Genomic DNA, 20,375 nt, shown 5'->3' on the forward strand with positions numbered 1-20,375 from the left:
ACAAAAAAAAGATTCATTTTTAAGTATTTTTCATCAGTTTTACTGTGATATTCTAAAGTCAGCTATATCACTGTTAGTGTCAGATCATTATATATGTATGTCCTCATGCTGACATGGTAATTATAATAAAATTATGACAATGACATTGATTTTTCTCCGAAAAATATCTAGGGTTTGCTGATAGTTTAACAGAAAATAAAACTGTTATTTGCACAGTTCACACAAAGTAACAAATAAAAGATTTAGAGCTATTGCGAGCCAAGTTGAAGTTCAATCACTTCAAATAATTCATCTTTTCGCAATACCAAAATTCTGAGTGAACTACGCTTCAGGCGTTTTCTATTACTCAGCAATATTGTCCTGCAAAATGCAAAGTGTTTCCTGTTTATTATTTGAAGGCAAGAATTTGCACCGTTGCCGAATTTTTTTCTGTGTGAACTTCTCATCAATAACTGCAGCCATAATTCTCCAACTATTATCTATCTATCAACATTCGCGGCATTCAATCTTGAATTGTCCCTTTTATTGTTCTTTAATCCGTCGAATAAATACTTTTTACTTCTTTGGAAATCTTCACTTTACATCTAGTAACATTTTCCATAATAGGAAAAATAGCTTTGATAAGCAAATAAATAAACCAAGAAAGATAAAAGAGCATAATTGCCCCAAAATGTGAATTCCGAAAGAAACCATCGGGAATACCCCGAGTACTGTTTTTAATGTCAATTTGTGGACTTTGGACGATCATATATCAATTTGTGTATTCAGCCAACGAAAGTAGCGAAAATCTAAAACAGGAACCAATTCACAGTCCGTATTTGATGTATGGGAAGTGTTGCTCCGTTATAATGTATATTGCATGCTCCGTTGAGTCTGCAGTTTACATAGGTGGGGATTTTATACGAATATTGAGAGAATGGGACATATTTTCCAGATTGAATACATTTTGATATATTATTATCTATCGAGCATATGTAACAGCTTCGAATAAATGCTTTTCTTCATTCACATACTTCACTCGACATTTATTGACATTTTTCATGATAGGGAAAAATAGCTTTGATAAGTAATTAAATCTAGCAAGAAAGGCAAAAGCAAAACTGTCCCGAAATGGGAATTTCGAAAAAAAAACATCGGTAATACTCCGAATACTGTTTCTATATTTTAACTTGTGTACTTTGCACGAAACATTACACATATTTGTGTATTCAATCGCAGGCCCATAGTTAAGTATAGATTGGTATAAATTGTAAGTGACATGTAGCGAAAATCTAAAACAGGAACCTTGTTACTTATCGATCTTAAGATCGGTAAGTATGTTAATAGGTGTTTGTCTGTTTGTTTATTTGTTTGTTTGTCTGTCTGTTAGATGCACGCGATATCTCACGAAAGCGAGGTTGAATCTGCTCCAAATTTTGCATGTGCATTCATCATAGCTCGGATCAGAAGCCTATTGAATTATGTCGTATAATTAGCGAGTTATTAATTAATTAGTGATGGGACACACGGTGTCACTATGGAGTAAGAGCGCTGTTTTGGGGGATCCCCTAAAGTCCGATCGATAAGTCTTCGGTCTCCGACCGATATTCTCGTTTGATTTATTGGACGTGTTGTTCCGCTTTGATGCACATCGCATAATCCATTGAGTCTGTTGTCTCTCTGTAGTTTACATTGGTGAGGGTTTTATACGATTATTAATTAAAAGAATGAGACATCTTTTTCAGATTAAATATATTTTAATATAGTATCAAACATATATAACAGATGTGCTCATAACATGAGTGTTGAATCCCAAGTCCCGTTTTTTTTTATCAAACAGGAACAGGCATGCTTCTGGAATTATTTGCTAACGAGTATTGCACCATTTCGTTTTTGTTGTCGTAAATCCTCGTTCCATTTCACATATCAAACGTGTCTCTCTTTTATTAAGTCTTAGGTCGAGCAAATGAAGAAGGTTTGTCGGCTCGCGCAATCTGGCCATTTTTGTATCTTTATTATAATATTGCTTGTTCAGAGTGAATTGGTGATGCGTCCGCGTTTCTACTGTTAAAGGGTGGATGCTATGCCCCTACTAAATGGAATATATGACCGCTATGTCTTTAATGCTCGATTATTCCCACTACAATAGGTGGGCTATGTCTAATTTGTTAAAACGAAAATGGTTACGTTGGCTGTGTCCATACAAAAGTCGCTATGTCTATAGTAAAACCTTACGGCAATTCTCCCACTCTAATTCTGCTATGTTCCTGCTAAGATGGATATGTTTCACTAATAAACCAATGCCGTGATATCATAGTTATTTTCACATTGAATGTTGATGTAATTGATAGGTTATGCGAATTATAATGAGGAATTTATGATTTCTCTTCTTATCCTATGATTATTTTGTACAAAGCAAGCTAGAATACTGGAACTTTAGTGTTTAATCATACAAAAACCGCAATGCAAGATAGGATAGGTGGAAAAGGTGAATAACAAGTGAGTCAGTGGGATAAGTGCACTACAGTGGTGCAAGTGATACGAGTCGGACAAGTGTTCAAAATTTCTTTATTTTCGTAGAAATAATTATGTAATTTCTGATTTATATCGCCACCGTTGTATTCTAAAACCGATTATTGACGGCGCAGTTGTGAGTAGTATTTTCGGTGGGCCTTTCGTACTAAAACTTATGGAGAATATAATTTGTGTTTGTTGATGTGATGAATTCATTGTTATTTTGGTTGTTCGCTGTTTTACAGATAATTTAATTTTTCTTGTTGACCTTGGCTGAGAATATTCAGTAAATTGAAAATTTTGCTGTTCATTGTATATTTATCAAATTTCTACAATTGTGTATTGCGGGCTTGTGGATTCTAACTTGCTTATCTTTCGTATATAGGACGAGTATATTTTTCATTTTCATTTTTCTTTGTTTGTTGTAGATTCAATGCTGTAAATTGAAGCATGTATGCCACCCGAATTGTACTTAATGGAAAACTGCAAAGAATACTATTAAGTGTACTTTTTTTTACAATTTTCTATATATTTGGAATGCATATACAAGGAAAAAATCATACAAATTGCACTTCATTTTGATAATCCATTTCACAATATGTAAATACAAGCAATCATATTGTTATGAAAACATGCAATCATACTAGTGTAGCAATATTATCGACATCATAAATTATTACGACAAAACATTAGTATTACATTCTTAAATTTGAAGCAGAAAAAGCGCTTATTTTTAGGTCATATGACAGAATAATACAAAAAAACTTGCATGCCTGTCATATCCGAATGCTTGCCGATACATGTTGTAAATGTTGTCAAGTATACCAATATATTTGGGACAGGTGACGAAATAAATTTGTTACCTATAATTCCGAATGCGACCAAAGTATTTTCACTCAGCATTATACAATACTGGTACTTACTTTTCGACCAAAGTTATCCTCTGTGACGTGAGTCGCCTCCGTGGTAACCACATGTAACTGTACACAAGGAACCCTCATGCGGTGTATAATTTTTTGAAATCATATTTGTGTTGTAGATTTGATGATAAATTTACTAACTTATATTTATGTAAAGTGTGAATATTACTTGTTCTGCACGAAATGCATTCATTGCGAATGTATAACATACACTATTTTTTTGTTATCACCAAATTCACAGTAAACATCGAAATTATCGGATTCAACAAAACCTTCGATTAAAATGAGTTGCGAAACGTCTGGTGTTTCTAACTACTATTAATTAACTAGTTATAGTACAATACAGTATACTAATCGACTCCGAAACATAAAATAAATATATAGGTTAACGTGCCCGAATTGGGGTAGCTGTCAATTTGATATAACAGTAAAGGGCCAAAAGAATGCCTCTATATATTTTATTATCTTCGATATAAATATTACAATACAATTAAGTCACATAAACAAACACAAGTATCTAACTCATTGTTATTGACAAATAAATAAAGTTAACTGATAATAACAATTGTTTTTTATAATTGCCTCAAAAGTGGTCGCACACATTTCATATTACTCGTTAAAATCGCCTCTCTCTCTTTTTCATCTTAAATAGTCATAGTCAATTTTAGTTCTTCCAACCAGTAAAAATTAACACTCGACAAAAAAATAAAATTAAACCCACATTTTTTACTGGGGAAGGGAAGCCGCGGGGATCCAAGATTCGTTATTTAGCATCGACACCAAAGGTTCAATTTCTAATCAAATTTCTAAGGTCGGCAATTATGTTTTTGGAACATTGTTATTATAGGTGAGTATGACTTTTTTTTATGGCAGCTGATTCACTAACAGCATCCACTAGACATGTAAGTTATATGAGACGACCATAAATGCTACAGGGCAACAGCCAACATCTCTAATCGAACCCACCAGATAACCTATGGCGATCCCCCCCCCGTTTGGGCAGGCAACAAATTTCAGAGATGCTGAAGTGTGTAAATTGATGGAAATATACTAGTTGCTTTGGTAACTTTGGTAACGGTAACTTTGCCATTCGATCCAGTGTTGCAGTGTAGGCAGGGCATTAAAAGACATGTGATTGGATAATAAATAAAACAGGTAATATAATTCTTATAGCAATAAATAAAAACATCAGATCTGTGTGATACTAAATTAGACGAAGTACCGGTACTGTGTGTAATCACTCATGTAGATGCGTGATACATCAGATATATACGTAGTTCATTGAAACCATATCTTATGATAGACGACCGCATGGAAATGTCATTGAGCCAGCCACTCTTCAACATATAACATAAATGTGTTATTATTGATCAGGACAATGTTTTAAAGTCAGAGTTCGAGTAAGCAAAACCAAAATAATTAATGTACAAGAAGTAACATTAACAATCAGTTGCCATAAGAGGAGTCAACATAAAATTGAGAAAATTCGTGAAATCAGTAATGTAATAATTGCATAAATACCAACTATCGCATGTATACAATGTCTACTGCGTCATTAGAATTTTTAATTCCTTTTTTTTTAGTTGGTGGTATGAACACAGCACAAAAACACTCCGAGTCAAGTTGAAGCCCACAAGAAATTTTTTTTTTTGAATTTGATTTGTTAAATTGATAAAGCAACGAAATGCCGTATTTGCTCTTGAACATATGAATAACATATTATGTCATTGCTCAGGGCAATTTTCAATTTCACAGTTTAAAAGTGAACGAAGTAAAAATAAATGATTATTGGACAGAAATTTCGATAATAATCATTTGTCATGGAAAAAGACAGGTAATATGAAATACAGAAAATTAATAAAACCATTCGTTTTTACGGATCAGGATTTTGATCCGGCTCAATTATTGCGAAACAATTCACATGAAAAAAATCCATGTTAAACAAGATAAATCATGTATATTGCTAATAATCACATGCGAATTATGCAATTTTGTTACCACTGATGGCGAAAGCCACAATTCGGATGTTATTGAATTCATAATATCTATGACGTCGAAAACTATTTTTAGTGTTGATGTCAATTACTCAAAATTTATCGGTTAATTTGTTACAGCTGCTGATAATATTGTCGTCCATATTTACGTTTTTTCCAATACCTCTTTAGTGAGATAAGGTTCCCCAATAATTGTTGAAAAACTGTCTGCAGTTACCGACATCAATATCATTCTCTCCGAGAGTCCACAAGGCAAATATGAGTAGCACAATGTGAACAGTAACAACGAGGGCCGCCTGTAAGGGCAAATTAATTTAGAATTGATGTTGTATCTGGTGCTGGATATATACTATTGTAAATTATCAATATTTACTGACCAGTAAAGTTGTCAAAAGCTCTTGACAAATGTGCAACACAAAGAGGAAGGAAATTCGAAGTCTTTTTATTTTCATAATTGTATACTTGATGTAAACAAGACTTGGTATAATAATGAGTAAAATACTGCAAGTCATCGGTCCTGTAAAATAAATGTCAAATAATTTGAAGACTCGCTCTCGCTGGCCACATACATATGAATAGATTGAGTTTCCATTAAATTACCGATTTATTACCCTCCAGATAAACTTGCAATCAAGGTACGGCCGCTAAATTTACCAAGTCTTAAACGCAAAAGCTTTAACACATATTACAAAATATAATATTTCACTATTACTTTTGTGGAGGAAACGTAGTACATATAGTTACCCAAAATAATTATCAACTGCATTTCATCAAGAGTCTGCGCTAGAATAAACGACGTGAAAAACAAGGCAATGATTGTTATCCAATGTCGACTTTTGATATTGGCATCTCCGAATAACACTTCAATTAATTTAACGCACTGCAAAAAATATGAAACAATCAGTTACGTCAAAATAGGTTTATTGCAAAACGAGTGACCAACGTAAGATAAGGATTTTAACTATATTGGCTAATTCAAATTGTAGATTTAGGAGTAGGAATGGATATAGGGGCCTAATAGTCATGCTCTGCAGATGATGATTTCGGTGCCTTGGCAGCCGCACATATCGTGGTGAAAAACGTGCGATCGCCTGTGAAAATGTTTCTTATAAAATTGCTGAACGCAAATAAGTAAGGATTGCAGAGTACTATATCAGAATACTTACAACCATGACGCGCAGTTGCATTCCATTTAACGTCATTAAAAGAGCAAAGACACAGAAGAGTATTCCATATATCGTTTGTCCATATGCTTTGAAAAATATCACAGGCGTGGAATCTGCAGACGGCATAAAACAACAAGTCTTGAAGTAGAGTTGAATGGTAATATAGGGATGCATTTTAGGGTCGTACACAGCGTCTACACTAAACGAGTGTGGCATCTTTGTCATTCATCCCATATATATATAAGGAATTTGTACAGAGTACAAATACAATGTAGGATACGGAGTTATTGCTGCTAAAGGCGTATTGATAAATTGGCTTTATTAATATTTCAACTTCAAGGATTTTAGTTCATTTGATCGGAGTTAATGAGGTAAAATAAAATGCAAATAAGTTAACCAACATATATATAACCATTGAGATAAATATCCACATAACAGTTGCTTTTGTATGCTTTATAAATTATACAATACCGAAACCAACCACCCTAGACTTGTAGTCTGCTGCAACAAAGGATATTACATAACCTGGGCCTTAATTAAAGACAAGTAGTCAGATGTGGAAGGAGCGGGTTTGGAATTTATCTGCGGAGAGATTAGAACTAATCTTTCCATCGACTCCACATTTGTGGTAGCAAGCAGTTTTTTTTTTATAGATATGTAATAAAAACTGGATTGAAATTACACGTACCTCCTAATGTACGATTGACCATCAGAGGAAAAATTGTGTAGATGACGAACAGTGACGACTTTGCCTTGAACACGAGTTTGGTGTACTCGGGCCTTTCCATCCTAAATTTAAAAATTTAGATAAGTGAAAACAATTATCATTAGAATATGTAAAAAGTTACCAAGGGAATATTTTCACTCCGAACATATTTGTCTTTGAGCCTTAGATCGTCAAAATTGACTATATAAATTCGCAATGTTCAAATCTGAAATCTAGCATATTTGGGGCAAATCAACCGATGATAAATGAAGAATAAACTTTAATCTTTGACTATAAGAGCGATTAAGATGTAAACAAGAAAGCAATTGTTTCTCAATAATAGTATAAATAGCAAAATTAAAGTGGCAAAATGAGAAAAATGAATCAAAAATTCATTTTTTCATATTCTCACGTTAATTCTTCCAGGCAAATTGGCAAAATCATTGCATAGTTCATCAACGCAAACATGATGCTTGAGAAAACATAAATGACCTGAAATATAATGTATTTGTAGTGTTCAATCATTTTTATTATTTTTTATCGTGGGTGTTTCGAAATACAGTGTCCCATTTGTCCCAATGTTGTTGTCCTACAAGTGATATCGGTTAAAAAATATTTTACAACACAACATAAAACTGAGATTTACTGAGAAACGAATGAAAATTACCTTTGGAGAACTCATAAAAATTGATTGAATATTTATAGATGGCTGTAATATGCCTGGACATTGAGTTGTTGCATTGTAAATGCCCAAAATGACGTCTTCATCGCTTTGTATTTGACGATGAGTCACAAACTGAATAAACATCATAAATCCCAAAAGCATCAACATAGCAAAACGTCTCCAATCAAAACTGTAGGTCTCGTCGACAACAGCTGTAACAAGAGAATTAACGTTGAAGGCGATGGTAAATCTGTATTTATTTTCGTCTTTCATATGGTCAAATGACAATAATCGTAATTTTTTCAGTTTTCTTCGTAGGGTAAAGGTAGAAGCTCCAAAATGGTATCTTTCAAAGGGGGTTTTAAGGTTAGTTTTTATTCCCAGCAAAGACAATGTTTATAGAATTATCGATAATTGAGTATCTCATTTTGCTTTGATAGGTAATCTCGGTTCCTGCAGTAAAATAGCACTCTGCTTAAATAGTTTTTATTCGATTTCTGAACCATTTCTGCTGGGATTGTATCAACGTAGACACACCTCAGAGAGTGATGTTCTGTGGCATGTTTGTATTTGACACCAGAGTTCGTCCCTATAGTTTCAATAATAATTTCAGAAATGTGGAAGAATACTCACCTTCCATATTAAGATGGTTGCTTTTCTGTCTTGCGCTGACCGGGAGCTCGCCTACTGATACAAAATTGAATCGTTTTCAAAAAGGCTTAGATTCAACTGAGCTGGATTTTATTATATGTTTATACTTACCGATTTGATTAACATTCAGGTTTTCTATTTTACTCTCATCGAACTTCATGTGAAAACTAACCTATAAAATTATGAGTATTTATTGAAATCAGAAAAACTACTTTCGAGGCCTGAATAGATACTATTCAATACTTCTGAATAATACCGTTACAAGAACATAAAATGAGCTAGAGTGGCGTATTGGCATAGTAAACAACAAATGAAGATTTCGCTGAATCGCTGCAGTAAGTACTTTGATCCCGCAGCCTCTCCGTGCCTTCGTTTCAATATTTCAATCAATAATGAGCATGCAATAAATTGACGCTTATACTGTGATATTTTAATTTACACCTATTACACTTCTTCAAAATAACGTATAGCCTCTTTCAGTAGCCATTTAAGAGCGTGTAGCAAACCTTACATTTACCCGAATATCAATCCAATTTTGATACATCAGCAGACTTAATAGATTGAATCCTTTATTGTTAGTTGAAAATTAAATTCAGGAAATTATACACATAAAGTGATTACATATGAATATCTTTTATAGTAAATTAAGGGTATATTTGGATTGTAGCAAGTGATAAGCAATCAATCTTTTGAAACTATAAAAATGGTTTATTAATAACTCACCTCTGTCCTCGGTGGGTGATCTGACATAAAAATGAGTCAATGATAAGTATCTGATCGATGTTAACCCGGGAAATTTTTTAATTGGAACTACAAAAAATTAAATTTACTAAATCGTATTTCTGACTGAAAACTGAAATTGGGATCAGAATCGCTGCAGTAAGTACTTTGATCCCGCAGCCTCTCCGTGCCTTCGTTTCAATATTTCAATCAATAATGAGCATGCAAAACATTGACGCTTATACTGTGATATTTTAACCGGGGCAACTGGTTGGAATAAAGAAAAAATATATCAAAAATCGGTATACAATGTATATATACATATATATATATATATTTGTTTGATAAGCACTAGCAATAAACAAACTTAATTCGCCGGCAGGTCCTTATAAAACTCCATCTAATCATAAACTCGAAATTCTCGAATTTCTGCTACATATTGAACTAACCTTTTGAAGTTTCAGCACCACCAAAATTACCACGAACACGAGCTGCTAGAAGAATTAGTGTTGCGATTGCGTAACATCCCATTGAAATACCAGGGCTACAGAAAAAGAAGTCTGAGATATTGTGTATATAATATGGTGGCTGAAGCTAAAATATTATCCGCAAGGCATTATACATTACCTAGTTTTCGTAGGTTCATCGAGCGGAAACAGCATTAGCAATATAATCATTCCCAAGAGTCTGAAATAAAATGCAGTGCCTGCAACGAAACAGTCAGTGGGTCATTTATTTGTCATAAAAAAGTGTTGATACAGAGAATAAACATTCTTTGATGTTGTCAGTGTTATATGTCATGTTTGGACTCTGTTACTACTTCTTTAAATTGTATTGTTACGTCACAATGATGAAGTTGAAAGATGTTTTTCAGTTGTAATGAGTCTGTATTAGTTTTCATAACTTGTTTTAAGATATCACAATCGTTATCAGCTCTCTGAATATATCTTCAAACAGATACATCTACAACGCTGATAAAGGCTGTTGAGTTTTTAAAAATAACTGCATATTATGCCACTACGGTAAGACTGCTGACTACGCAGTAGTTAGTTACATAGTCGACCGCAACGTCAAACAGAAACTGTCAACGTTTCTGTTATCAAGAAGAGTAATTTGGCCTTTTATCGGCAAGAGCAGTTTCAGACTTTATTCGCAAGTTTCAACCTACTTCAGTTGATTAGAATAGAAACCTCGTGACACCTTGTGTCGAGTTAATGACAACTGGCTGTTAGTTTAAGAAACAGATGAAGTCGAACAAATATGTCAACAATACATTGAGAGGGTGGAATCTAAGATACGTTGAGACTTTCAAACGTGATTGTTTCCGCTGCTAATTACAAAATCTTAACAGAATCAGATATAAATGAGACCTAAAAGCATTTAAAAATAATTATTATTATTGATCCCAATCTCTTTCCTTTTGATTTAGTAAAATATAGAGAGAAAGGCATTTCAGTGCTTCCGTGTAAATTTTTATTTTCTATATTTAAAAGTGAAGTGAGTACTTACAAACTAAAACGTCAAAAATGAATAAAATTCGAGCAGGCCAGTCGAGAATTGGCAGATAATGCTTGATGATAGTCTGAAATTTATGAGAAAAAATAACACAGACAGAAAATGAATTATGAATGCGGTGCATTTTGGAACAAAAAATCATTTTTATTCTCAACTACGTAACCAATGCCACTATTTAGGCTACAATAGATGGAAATGTTTCAAAAAATTCAATAATTTCATTATCGTTATCACAGGGCCCATTGTTCAATTCCAAACGTTGCTTATGTTGATGAATTGCACCACTGCAGTCCTGGAACCGTAAGGGCTGCTCTAAGTAAACTTTATCTTTGGTCAGTGAGCCGAAATATCACAGCGGACAATAGCAGGAGTAGTAAACCACATAGTCGCATTACGTACGTCAATCACGTCGAAGATCTTAAAACTTTAACAAATTTTAACAAAAAAAAATGCTCATGTCGTTATCGCGAAATTGATTATTATATACAGCAGTGATTTTCAATTGATGGTTTACACTTTACAGAACACTGGTTTTCCGTAAATAACCTTCGGGTGTTCCGCGTCAAATTTTTATTCCCTTTTTTTTATATTGGTATAATATTTTATGTTTAAAAAAAAGTCAATGAGCACATATTTGATTCTAAGAAAATTATATCACGTGTTTTAAATTAAACGACAGTACCCAGGTATAGGTTTCCTGGTTCATTTCTGTGACAATGGCTAAACAGCAAACGGAAATTTAACCAGCCACTTACGGATTTATAAAGATGTTTGAAATATGACTCGTTTTCGTAATATCGAGCGTCATTGACATTTCCCCGAATACGAAAATTTTCATTTACTGATCCGCAAGAAATTTTTTGACATAAAAAATATTCCGCGGTTCAAAATATGTTGAAAATCACTGATATACAGAGTTACCATACAAAATAGTTAGTGTAGTTTATTCCTTTTTGTGGTATTAGATCCGAAGACTGATCCGAAACAATCTCGCTCAAGTAGATAAGGGAATGGCCTGTAGAGTACGTCCCAAATAGAAGAAGTATACTAAACAAATAACGGGCACACGTGAACAATAGAAAACCAAGTTTGAAGAATGCAGTTATATATTCAAAGTCATAAACAGATACATATTAGGGGATGTGAATAAAAATCGTTATTATAATAGGCATTTAGTTTGACCAAATATAATTACCCTGCGATAAATATGTTTTTGTTATACAAAACGGCATAACTACGAAAAACTGCACCAATAAACATTGCTTACCAGTATGGCAAAATGCCCAGTTGACCCATGCCAAATGGAAGAATCAGCACACTTAATCCGACAGCATGAGCTATGTATCTCAGTACCCAATCGATTTGATTTGGAATCTGAGGAACAGAAACATTTAAAATAAAAAATATGGCTAGTCAATCAACGAATTATTACAATATTCAGATGATTAGGGAATATTAGTAAATTAAATGCGCACCATCACCATCAAGTCATTTCCTTATCGACGCAATAGGATACTCCCAGAAGAAGAGCAACAGAGTAGTACAAAGACGACTGAGATTATGTAGCAGCTACAAAGTTATTGTAGTTGAAATAGCAATTTGACATTATGAACATCAGCAAAGTACAACAATGAGAATAGCTTGATTTGATACGAGTTGTCCGGTTTCTCGGTTTTTCATACCAGGGTCAAAAATTGTTTCTCAAGGAAAGTTGAGCAATTTTGTTCCAGAAATAAATTAATAATCTCATGTAATAGTAAGAGATTATTATTTGTATAACTTTTAAAATGTGAGCGGTATGGATTCCGAAATTTAGATTACGTTCTCGACTACTTGCACTACTCGACTTGTCGGGTTTAAAAATAGGATACTGATTTCGATTGAATATAAGCACAAAACTTCGAAACCTGTCTCAAATTTTTTATTCAATATTATGAATAAGTGGCTTTTTGTATTCAAACTCACTTGCGGTTTGGCGTCTTGGCACATATTGAAGATACCTGCAGCAAATTCGGTACGTACTTATCTGTTCAATTCAACTGAAGTTGATCTCGTCGTCCAGGAAAACTACGCAAACTTCAAATCTTAGTCTTAATTTTAGTTATTGAAAATACGCTAGAAATCTGATGACTGCCAAAACAGATGAGTCTATGTGTAAAGCGCTAACTCCATAAACATGTTTGGCTTGCCCTCAAATTACACATATCTACCATCGCGAAACAAAGCACCCTAAAAAGGGGAAGTGAAAATGAAAACGTCATGCACGACGGAAATGGTATTTCTCTGTCTAAACACTCCGCGATTGAAGAAACGTCAGGTCTGAAAATTTAAAATATTAAGTAATGCACAAACTTTGGGTTAAAAGTAGTAACAATATTCGTTTCGGAACTCGGAAGCTTAAGCCTATCGTCAATTGTTACGAAAATTTTATCACGAAACTACGGAAGCAATGTGCATATTATCCCATTGTCAATTTAATTGATATGCAAACTGCCGATTAAATCTTGAAAATATAATATATATACAGCCTGGTTGTTGCACGGGACCGAAAAACAAACTGAAACTGCTATGTCGGCGAAATAAATATTAGCCTACTTGCTTAGAGTTAGAGGTGATAAGATACTTCCTTCATCACGAGAAAATGGATGGTATTTATATTTCAAGCTAGAACACATTCCATTATTGTGGAAAGTGTCGATGGTGTCAATATTTTATCAAACGACGAACAATACTCAAGCTGAGCGATTCGACGAACTGAATTGATAACAGACAATAAATATAATATAAAATAAGCATATCGACCAAACCAATATAAAGGAAACCAATATTACATTCAGGTACGTTTAATTGCCTTGCAATAAATTTATAACTCTCGTCAGCATCATGGACCCAAATGTGACGGCATGAGACGTCGGAAATATCCGGTTTGAATCCCACGTCATCGAGGTTATGATCAATTGAGCTGGGTATATGTCACTATTTTTGTCTGGAGCATTTTTCGACCACAGATATAAAAGCGCATTGCCGCTCGCTTTATAAAGATATGTTTGCAAGATTTACAATGAAAACTTTTCTGGCTAGATACGAAGAATTAAACATCTTTCTTTTTGCTATTTCGATATGAATCATAAACAATAAAAGTAATTAATGTCCATGTCTAACTTTTTTGAAAAAAATGTTCTCTCGAAGCTTTTTGTCATCGTCATATTTAAGCTCATAAAGGTGATTGATGTTCAACGTTGCCTATAAAACAATCGACTAAACGTTTATCACTGTTATTCTACGAGTAAACTTGACAGCATCGTTGACAATGGTTTTGAGACTACTCTCAGTTGTTTTACTAGTTTTATTACTGAATTTGAATTCAGGAGCAGCTGCACAAAAATGCAAATTGGCAAAAGCGCGACTTCTTAACTGGGATAAGGTAAAGTGATCATGCTCACAGTGTCAATCACAAGGAATCTTTTTTTGCAATGTCTATCATTATTATACTTTGTTTGCATGCAATAAACATTTCTGTGTTATGTTACACTTTACTGTAATTTTGCTGGTCGGGACTGATATAAAAATATTTGTATTTGTATTTAGCTTGATGGACTGTGGTACAACACATTTTGTCATGCCGATGATGCAACTCAATTAAAAGGACGTTGTAACAGCATGATCGTTGTACGATCTTTTGGATATGATGGAGTCGCAGTCGTGAAGAATGTAATGCCACAAAAGTAAGTTCGTAAAGTCCGGCAAACGTCGAAATATCAATAACTTAAACACACGCTTTTTAACGAAAAACGAAACAAATTTTACTGAACAAGTTATTTTATCTTTTTCAAAGGCAATATTAAAACACAATTTCCAAATACAAAAAATTTTCAGAGTTACAACCGATACAGAAAAAGATGTTGCCCCACAAAGCGTAGCAGAATATTTCATTGCAGTTGATCCAGGAATCTACAGGCTGGACCAATCATCGGGTTAGTATATTTAATAAACATTCAATTTTGTACTTTGATGTTCTACAATCTACAACCTAACAATCTTATAATTCCTTCAATTTGTTCAGAATTACAATGGATCAACACCAAGAATTTGGAGAAAATTATGACAAAAGATAAAATGACTTCCTACGTCAACGGTAGGGGCTTTAAGATAGATAATCCATTCCTAATGTTTTTTTATATTTTGTTATTCACATTCTATTTAGAAAATTTCCAACATAAAAAAAAAATTGTTAGGCGTACATAACTGTCGTCTTCAGAAAAAAAAACGGAATATATACTTTTATTTCTTCATATCACACCGCTTAATCGGTCATAACTACGACTTAATATATAAAAAAAACTTGAAGCGGGCTACCATCTGAACACATTTTCTTCATCATCAAATACGAGTTATTGTTGCTAAATTTTTTATCTAAAATCAATTTCTATTTCCTTGCAGCTATCTCCGAGCATTACACAAACGATTTCGCCGTAACGACTAATTATAGAAACTTTCTCATGATAAGTCAATGCAATCGCAAAGGTGAGTTAAAACATCGATACAATTTGAAATCACTATCAATTTTTGTTGCAATTTTACATATTTTTTTATTCAATTGCGTGGCAGTCATTTTTTACAATCCATGACCTTCAGATGTATTGACTATAAGGTCTGTATATGATGGGCTCCTGTTTTAACGCGCAAGGTTGATGGTAATTGACAATCGATACATTTTTCATTGCCATGCGAAACTGACTGACTAGCTGAAATAATCCAATCATTTTATTAGCTGTTATCAGCTCTGAAACCCAAGAGACATTTAGCAATAGAAAATCTTACCATTTCTGGTATGTTCATCACTTTTTCAGGAAAGTACTCTGTTTGGGTTTACACAAAAACACCGAATCCTGACGAAGAAGTGAAAACGGAAATTGAAAATAATATGAGATTTAGAAAAATCGACGCTCAGTTACAGAAGAATGACGGGTGTGTTGCAACTATCAGCAGTATTTTTGAGCAGAGATCTGAGCCAAAATAAAATAAAACCTTGTTTTTAATATTTGTGTACACTTTCCAAAATAGTTTAAGTACAGCTTTTAATGTTGTGTATAGTATTACTTTAATATCAACAATTCAGTTCCATTTAATATTTTCATGTTTAGAATATGTTTGTTAGATTAGGTACATATTGTGCTTGTTTGCTTTCAACGTCTAATCTAATACATACAATATAGTGTTGTAATAACCCAATAAACATTTTGCACAAGAAATTCAATACGTTTATTATTGTTTGAGATCGTTTGGGTTCATGACTAAACAATAACACCACTTGGAATTAAATGAACTAATTAGATTTGATTCGGGCGTTAATGAATATTTAAACAATTAAATATGAGTAGCTGACTTGGTATCAGTGAGAGCTTGTGAGGTGAATCAAGGCAAGTAACAAAATATATTTTTGAAGCTCAAGTCTATCGGCAAATGCAACTTATTATCACAAAACGTTTAGTACAAAGCGATGGAAGCACGTATCATTTCCTGTATTATCAATTTGATATACAAATTGTAGATAAAAACTCGAGTTTAGTTTTTATCCGGTCTTAAAATATAATATAGGTAGCCAAAGGAGATATATACTCTCGATTGGCGCACAGTCGCAATATTTATCGCATGAGAACATCGCACTTAACGGGAACTCTGCTCTACCACGTTGACGAACTAAACATTGGCATACTAGTCTAATGGTTATAAATTAATTTCTTATTTATGAGAAAATGAATGATCTGGTTTTTAAGCTGAAATACGTTGTTTAAAAAGTTTGAAGTGATACATACATACGAAATTTCAGTGTGCGTTCGTCACGTAGTATTACTTATTTCTTGTGCATCCAAAATTCAAACTATTTATTTAGCAAGCCCGTGAATTCTATGTTCCATATATTTCTCTTACTTGGGTATAGCGGAACCAAAGTCCATTGAAGTTCCGTCGATTCCAGAACTATGGTGGTAATACAAAAGTGTTTCAATTAGGAAAACTCAAAAATTTCGGAAGATTAGTTGCCTCTAACAACGTGCGGTTTCTATTAAAATTAGCGTTTCATTTTTAACTGGCTGTCTATACGAGCATGCGTTTTCTATTAACATTTTATTTCAATAGACTGTATATGGATTAATATAAAAGAGGGAAATTTTAGGATTTTATGAAAGCTGACATATTATCTATCTTATTCGGCGGGATAGCAAAGGTTAAATAGCAACAACCTATCTTGCAATAAATTGGAAATCTCATAAGCACGTTGAATATAAATAAGATGACGTGGCAAATTCAAGAATTCGTGTATGAATTCTATTTCAATCATATTATCGAAAGTGTGATAAATTGAGTAGGTTAAATGTCACATATCGACATGCTGGTGACTGCATATGTCAGAGCAATTTCGATCCATATCAAACCAAGTCGTAAAATCGTGTTGCCTTTTTTTCAATATCGAGATACGCTCATGCTTGCGAACAAATACAAAGTATTAAAAATTCTCGTCCACGATATTACAATTTTAATCAGACAAATATACGTAATTTATGTCTATGTCTGAATTCTTTGAAAATCTTTGCTCGCGTGCTTTTCGTATGCGTCATATTTGTGCCCATAAACGTGATCGATGTTTAACGGTAAACCTATAAAATAGTCGGCTAAACGTTTATCATTGTTATTTCGAGGATCAACTTGACATCACTGACAACTTTCTTCACCATGATTTCGAAACTGCTTTCAGTTGTTGTACTCGTGTTTTTAGTGGGTTCGAATCCCGGACAAGCTGCACAACAATGCAAATTGGCAAAAGCGCGAATTCTTAACTGGGATAAAGTAATGCAATTAAATATTTTTAAAATTACCTCACATGAATAAACAATGAATCCTCTTTTTGTATTGTATATAATTAAATTTAATGTCCTGTTTAGTAGTAAAAGTTTCTGTCCTATTTCAAATCCGACAATTTTACTGTTCGGACTGATGCAAAAATATATTTTTTTTTCAGCTTAGTGGAATATGGTACAACACATTCAGCCACGTTGAAGATCCAACTCAATTAGAAGGACGTTGTAACAGCATCGTCGTAGCTGGATCTTTTGGACATGATGGTGTCGCAGTCGTGAGGAACGTAATGCCACAAATGTAAGTAACAAATATCGATACCCGAAACGCAAAACGAAATTTCTCAAATTAGCATGCTCTTGTAATAAAAAAGCAATATCTATTTAACAAGAATTTTTATCTTTTCAAATACAATATTAAAACACATTTTCCTAATTTTGAAAAAAAAAATTAGACTTACGCCCGATGGAAAAAAAGATGTTGCCCCTAAAAGCGTTCCGGAATATTTCATGGCAGTTGACCCAGGGATTTACAGACTAGACCAATCATCGGGTTAGTATATTTAACAAGTAAACATAGTGATGATCTACAACCCAATACTCTTAAACAAAATTTTAATTTGTTCAGAATTACAATGGATTAACACGAAGATTTTGGAACAAATTATGACGAAAGAGAGAATGACTTCTTATGTGAACGGTAAAGGCTTTAAGATGAATAGATTATTCTAAACTTTTTATATTTTGTTATCTGTAATTTTTATCAAAAAGATCAAGATAACTAAATCGTACGACGTTTTGAACTGTTCTCTTCATTTCTTTATTCATCTTATTACCATGCATTTCAAAATCTAATTTTTGTTGTTTGTCTTTTATTTTTCAGCTATTTCAGATCATTACACAAACGATTTCGCCATAACGACTAATTATAAAAATTTCCTCATGATAAGCCAATGCAATCGTGAAGGTGAGTCAAAACATACTGATTCCATTTTTCGCTAATGTGAATCGAAGGTTCTAATGTTCCAATCGTTTCAATAATATAATTAGCTTTGACCACCAGAAAGACGTTTCATATTCCCAGACATTTTCCAATGAAATCTGTATATTTTCAATGTGTTAATCAGTTTCTTACCATATATTACAGGGAAGTACTCTGTTTGGGTTTACACAAAAACACCGAATCCCGACGAAGAAGTGAAGACAGACGTTGAAAATAACATGACACACAGAAGAATCAACGCTGAGTTGCAGAAGAATGACGCTTGTGTTGCCACTATCAACAGTATTTTCGAGCAAGGATCCGTGCCGAAATAAAATTGAATATTGTTTTTATTATTTGTGTACACCTAAAAAATATTTCAAGTGTAGGTTTTAGTGTTGTGTAGATTTACGTTAATATCAACAACATGTTCGATTCAATATCTTTATGTTCAGAATGTGTTTGTAAGATTATGTACATTTTGTACTTGATTGCATTCATGGTGAAATATAGTGTTCTGATAAACTAGTGCCTATTTTGCACAGGAAATTTATTACGTTTATTACTACTTGAAATCAATTTTGTAGACGAATAAACAATTAATACAAATGAATATCCACTCGACTCAGGGTGAGAAATAGCTCGTTTTTCTCCGGGTCCGATGAAGTGAGAAAAAATCATCATTTTACGAGTTGGGACATGAATTTAGCAAAGTTTCGTTGTTCGTTCGGTGTCTTTGAACAGCTGAATGTTTCTCAGAATTCATGGAAATACCATTTACGCCATTATGCTAATATATACGAAACAATGAACACCTCTAACCTGCGCGTCAATGCCATTTTTTTCCACAAGCTTCCCCTTTTACCCGCAGCTAATTTCCCGTAATAACGATATACTATTACTGAATAGAAGATAACTCGTGGCGTAGTTACATATTGAATACGCCCAAAATCGACATTACTGTAGGGACGATAAAATTGCGACAGCCTCATAATACCGATGTACAATTACAATATATTACGTCTAATATTCAAATTGTTACAACGTGATGTTTAGCATGTCTTCTATGTACCATTTGTTTGTGAATCTACGTATCGTCCAAGGTAGATTGTTAGAGTTTACAACCATCAAATAATAGCAGACATTTCCTTAAAGTTAATAACCTTTAAGTCAACGAGTTATTGTCAAATTGGCAGAAATATATTGTGCGATTACAAGAGTTGTTTATCTTGTTGTATCGTGACATATGAAACAGTCAATCATGCCGATAGTTGTGATATAAATCATAAATACTCGCTAAATATTTTTCTGTCTTTCTAAACATCACAATGAGTAAATAAGTGTTTCATAATCAGATCAATATGGCCAATAAAATCAATGCGTATACTTCAATTTCATAATTGGCAATACACTTAAAAGGTTCATAATAATTATACTGATTATTTTGGGTGAAGACATAAGAACATAATTCAATTCTTACATCATTATATCATTGCGTGCAGCAAGGGAATTTTCAAATTTTTGACAAATTGTAAATTTATAAACAATTCATCTCATAGCAACAACAAAATATTAGTTTTGGCCTGATGACAGTTTATGCCACAATTCTGATTCAGAAATTCTAATGAATAGGGAATTGCTTCATTAAAAAGCAATATTGTACAGTTGGAAGAAACCATCATGTTGTTTTTATTTCTTATATACTTTATA

At 33.3% G+C, this 20,375-nt stretch overlaps 3 protein-coding genes across 7 annotated transcripts; 2 read left to right on the top strand and 1 right to left on the bottom strand.

The window, feature by feature from the left end:
• Nucleotides 1–565: 565 nt before the first annotated feature.
• LOC120326827 (uncharacterized) lies at nucleotides 566–13,046 on the bottom strand. Of its 5 annotated transcripts, none has more exons than XM_078112104.1 (17): nucleotides 12,795–13,046; nucleotides 12,097–12,203; nucleotides 11,756–11,876; nucleotides 10,824–10,896; nucleotides 9,942–10,020; nucleotides 9,764–9,858; nucleotides 9,318–9,337; nucleotides 8,706–8,766; nucleotides 8,577–8,630; nucleotides 7,947–8,155; nucleotides 7,692–7,771; nucleotides 7,262–7,362; nucleotides 6,574–6,686; nucleotides 6,152–6,287; nucleotides 5,785–5,924; nucleotides 5,571–5,703; nucleotides 566–584 (listed from the first exon to the last, which is right to left on the bottom strand). In XM_078112104.1, the coding sequence occupies exons 1-16, from the start codon at nucleotides 12,816–12,818 to the stop codon at nucleotides 5,575–5,577; spliced, it is 1,542 nt and encodes a 513-aa protein (XP_077968230.1). In that variant the 5' UTR covers nucleotides 12,819–13,046; the 3' UTR covers nucleotides 566–584; nucleotides 5,571–5,574. The 5 variants fall into 5 exon arrangements, with proteins under 5 accessions (XP_077968230.1, XP_077968232.1, XP_077968231.1 ...); XM_078112103.1 differs by lacking the exon at nucleotides 566–584 and adding an exon at nucleotides 3,629–4,750; XM_078112106.1 differs by lacking the exon at nucleotides 566–584 and having other exon boundaries at nucleotides 3,628–5,703; nucleotides 12,852–13,046.
• A 910-nt stretch (nucleotides 13,047–13,956) lies between these two features.
• LOC120326843 (uncharacterized) lies at nucleotides 13,957–16,081 on the top strand. Its single transcript, XM_039393196.2, has 6 exons — nucleotides 13,957–14,253; nucleotides 14,418–14,554; nucleotides 14,706–14,803; nucleotides 14,893–14,964; nucleotides 15,270–15,353; nucleotides 15,680–16,081. Exons 1-6 carry the CDS (start codon nucleotides 14,140–14,142, stop codon nucleotides 15,847–15,849), a joined length of 675 nt encoding a protein of 224 aa, XP_039249130.2. The 5' UTR covers nucleotides 13,957–14,139; the 3' UTR covers nucleotides 15,850–16,081.
• Nucleotides 16,082–17,547: 1,466 nt separating this feature from the next.
• On the top strand, nucleotides 17,548–19,272 carry LOC120326988 (uncharacterized). The gene is made up of 6 exons (XM_039393351.2): nucleotides 17,548–17,675; nucleotides 17,848–17,984; nucleotides 18,139–18,236; nucleotides 18,312–18,383; nucleotides 18,567–18,650; nucleotides 18,831–19,272. The coding sequence occupies exons 1-6, from the start codon at nucleotides 17,562–17,564 to the stop codon at nucleotides 18,998–19,000; spliced, it is 675 nt and encodes a 224-aa protein (XP_039249285.2). The 5' UTR covers nucleotides 17,548–17,561; the 3' UTR covers nucleotides 19,001–19,272.
• Nucleotides 19,273–20,375: the final 1,103 nt, after the last annotated feature.

The sequence above is a fragment of the Styela clava genome, chromosome 4, assembly GCF_964204865.1.
Source record: "Styela clava chromosome 4, kaStyClav1.hap1.2, whole genome shotgun sequence".
NCBI classification, from domain to species: domain Eukaryota; kingdom Metazoa; phylum Chordata; class Ascidiacea; order Stolidobranchia; family Styelidae; genus Styela; species Styela clava.

Coding starts and splice junctions, on each gene's coding strand:
- LOC120326827 (XM_078112104.1), bottom strand. CDS start 12,818: ATGTGCCAAGACGCCAAACCGCAA. Junction 10,021..10,823: donor CATTTTTGACGTTTTAGTTT/GTAAGTACTCAC, acceptor GTTTCGTTGCAG/GCACTGCATTTTATTTCAGA. Junction 8,156..8,576: donor CAACCATCTTAATATGGAAG/GTGAGTATTCTT, acceptor CTCTTGTTACAG/CTGTTGTCGACGAGACCTAC.
- LOC120326843 (XM_039393196.2), top strand. CDS start 14,140: ATGGTTTTGAGACTACTCTCAGTTGTTTTACTAGTTTTATTACTGAAT. Junction 14,254..14,417: donor GACTTCTTAACTGGGATAAG/GTAAAGTGATCA, acceptor ATTTGTATTTAG/CTTGATGGACTGTGGTACAA. Junction 14,555..14,705: donor AAGAATGTAATGCCACAAAA/GTAAGTTCGTAA, acceptor AAAAATTTTCAG/AGTTACAACCGATACAGAAA.
- LOC120326988 (XM_039393351.2), top strand. CDS start 17,562: ATGATTTCGAAACTGCTTTCAGTTGTTGTACTCGTGTTTTTAGTGGGT. Junction 17,676..17,847: donor GAATTCTTAACTGGGATAAA/GTAATGCAATTA, acceptor TTTTTTTTTCAG/CTTAGTGGAATATGGTACAA. Junction 17,985..18,138: donor AGGAACGTAATGCCACAAAT/GTAAGTAACAAA, acceptor AAAAAAAATTAG/ACTTACGCCCGATGGAAAAA.